This window comes from Aplysia californica, unplaced genomic scaffold (genome assembly GCF_000002075.1).
Source record: "Aplysia californica isolate F4 #8 unplaced genomic scaffold, AplCal3.0 scaffold00956, whole genome shotgun sequence".
Taxonomy (NCBI): domain Eukaryota; kingdom Metazoa; phylum Mollusca; class Gastropoda; order Aplysiida; family Aplysiidae; genus Aplysia; species Aplysia californica.
Window position 1 is genome coordinate 22,403 of NW_004798226.1, and position 2,676 is coordinate 25,078.

Sequence of the window (2,676 nt, forward strand, 5' to 3'; positions counted from 1 at the left end):
CCCCCCATCATATGGTGCCGGGCTGTATCAGGTGGACAAGTCCCAGTCAGAGGAGGAGAAGCTGGTCACGTCGTTTGCCAAACACAACACCTCCGCCTCCTTCATGCCGCTCAAGCTCACCATGGAGGAGGAGACGGCCGAGAGCATCCTGGACCAGCACTGCTCGCGCATCTGGGCCTCGTCCTCCCACCACACGCCCTCCTACTCCCCGCCCGGCCGACAGTCCCCGCCTCACGGCAAGTCCCCCGAGCGACACAAGGACCCCCGCAGCCGAGCCAAAGGGATGTCTTCTTCCTCGGGATCCAACGCCACGCCTGTACCCGCTCCGGGCGGCAGCGGCTCTCTAGGGGGAAGTGCGGGCGGCGGAGGAGGGGGGCAGCCCAATCTGGGCGGCCGCGGCTACCACCACCACCATCACAAAAAGCGGGACTTTGGTTCGGCCGCCCTGTCTTCGTGTGACAGCGGACTGCCTGACGACCGCGGCAACCTCATTTCGTGTGGCACGGAGACCCATCGGCACATCCACCACCACCACCACCACCACCACTCGTCCCGCGACTCTGCCGCAAAGAAGTCGCTGGTGGAGATGGAGGCTCAGACCTCTTGCGGCTTGAGCGCCTGGCGCGCGGAGAACCCTCAGGCTTTCGTAGACTTTCCCCCTCCCTCTGGCGAGCACCCCCGCGGTCGGATATCCGCGCGGAAGGCCACCGCTAGCGGGCTGCGTAAAGGTTCGGAGACCAGCAGTAACATAGACAGTGGCGTGAGCGGCATGTACAACAGGGAGCCGCTCCGAGTGCCGCCCAATTGGAATAACCCCACCGGCGAGAAGTATGTACTGCTGCTCTACCTTGCTCGGATGTTATGTACTGTTCACCTCTCTATGAGTGGCTCCCTGTCTTTTTTGCTGCTGTTCTGTACACCTTTTTCTGCTGTACACCTCTTTTGCTTTTCTGAACACCCCTCTCTTCTCTTCTGTACACCTCCCTCTGAGCTGCTCTCTACCTTACTTTTTCTGCTGAATCTGTACGCCTCCTGCTGTTATGTACACCTAACTCTGAGCTGCTCTGTCCCTTTCTCTCTGCGTGGGTGGTTGGCGGGTGCTCTGGTGTGGTTTGCTTCTTCTTTCCTATCAAACATCTATCGTCCTTATCTCCCCTCCTTCTTTTTTATGTTTGGTACTCTCTTTTAACACCTCTAATCTTCTGGTGCTCATATGACCTTATGCAGTTGCGAGCGCCGTAAAACCTTTACTAAAACTAAACTTTCCCTCTGCTGTCCTTTCCCTCCTTATGTTCTGTACACCTTACTTTGAGTTTGACTGCTGTATTTTTCCTTCTGCACACCTTACTTTGAGTTGGACTGCTGTATTTTTCCTTCTGTACACCTTACTTTGAGTTGGACTGCTGTATTTTTCCTTCTGTACACCTTACTTTGAGTTGGACTGCTGTATTTTTCCTTCTGTACACCTCTCTTTACTGTTTTCTACACCTGATGAATCTACAGTATCTCCCCTCTGCTTATTCTATACACCTCCCTTTGCTCTTCTGTACACCTCTCTGCTCTGTCCTTCCCCTCTCCTGTTTTGAACACCTCTCTGCTCTCTCCTTCCCTTCTCCTGTTGTGAACACCTCTCTACTGGGTTGTAGGCTGCACCATATTCTGAGCTTCTTCGTACCTCGGCTGTTCTGTATGCCTTCCCCTGTGCTCTTCTGTACCTCTCCCTCTGCTCTTCTATACACCACCCTCGGCTGTTCTGTACGCCTCTCTTTGCTGTTCGATACACCCCCCTCTGCTCTTCTGTACACCTCCCTCTCAGTTGCTCTGTACTTTTCCTTCTGCTGTTTTGTTCACCTCACTCTGATAAATCTGTGCCACTCTCTTTTTCTGAATTTGTATTACATATGTCCTTCTGCTATTCTGTGCACATCCCTCTGTTCTTCTGTTCACATTCCCTTTGCTGTTCGATGCCTTTCCTTCTGCTATTCTGTCCACCCCCCCCCCTCTGCTGTTCTTTACACCTCCCTCTGCTGTTATGTCAACTTACTTTGTTGCTGTTCTGTACATTTTTCTGCAATGCTCTGTACCTTGGCTTGCCCTCTGCTCTTCCGCACACCTCCCTCTGCTATTTTGTTCTCCTCCCTTTGCTGTTCTGTACACCTGTATCTTCTGTTCTCTACACCTGTATCTTCTGTTCTCTACACCTGTATCTTCTGTTCTCTACACCTGTATCTTCTGTTCTCTACACGTCTATCTTCTGTTCTCTACACGTCTATCTTCTGTTCTCTACACGTCTATCTTCTGTTCTCTGCATCTATAGCTTCTGTTCTCTACATCTATAACTTCTGTTCTCTACACCTATAACTTCTGTTCTCTACATCTATAACTTGTTCTCTACATCTATATTATCTTCTGTTCTCTACATCTATATCTTCTGTTCTCTACATCTATATCTTCTGTTCTCTACACCTATAACTTGTTCTCTACCTCTATATTATCTTCTGTTCTCTACATCTATATCTTCTGTTCTCTACCTCTATATCTTCTGTTCTCTACATCTATATCTTCTGTTCTCTCCACCTATATCTTTATCTCCCTCTAAGCTGTTACGTACACCTACCTTTCTTATTAAAATGTACATTTTCCTTTAATATTGTCATGTTCTGTACACTTCCTTTC

The 2,676-nt window shown here is 49.9% G+C and overlaps 1 protein-coding gene across 1 annotated transcript in view; it reads left to right on the forward strand.

The window, feature by feature from the left end:
- The window catches only part of LOC101856298 (axin-1), a gene marked incomplete at both ends in the record, with an annotated part of 22,633 nt that overhangs the window by 1,456 nt on the left and 18,501 nt on the right, over window positions 1-2,676 (forward strand). The window contains 1 exon segment of the mRNA XM_013089463.1: window positions 32-828. Within this exon segment, the coding sequence (XP_012944917.1) occupies window positions 32-828 (797 nt within the window).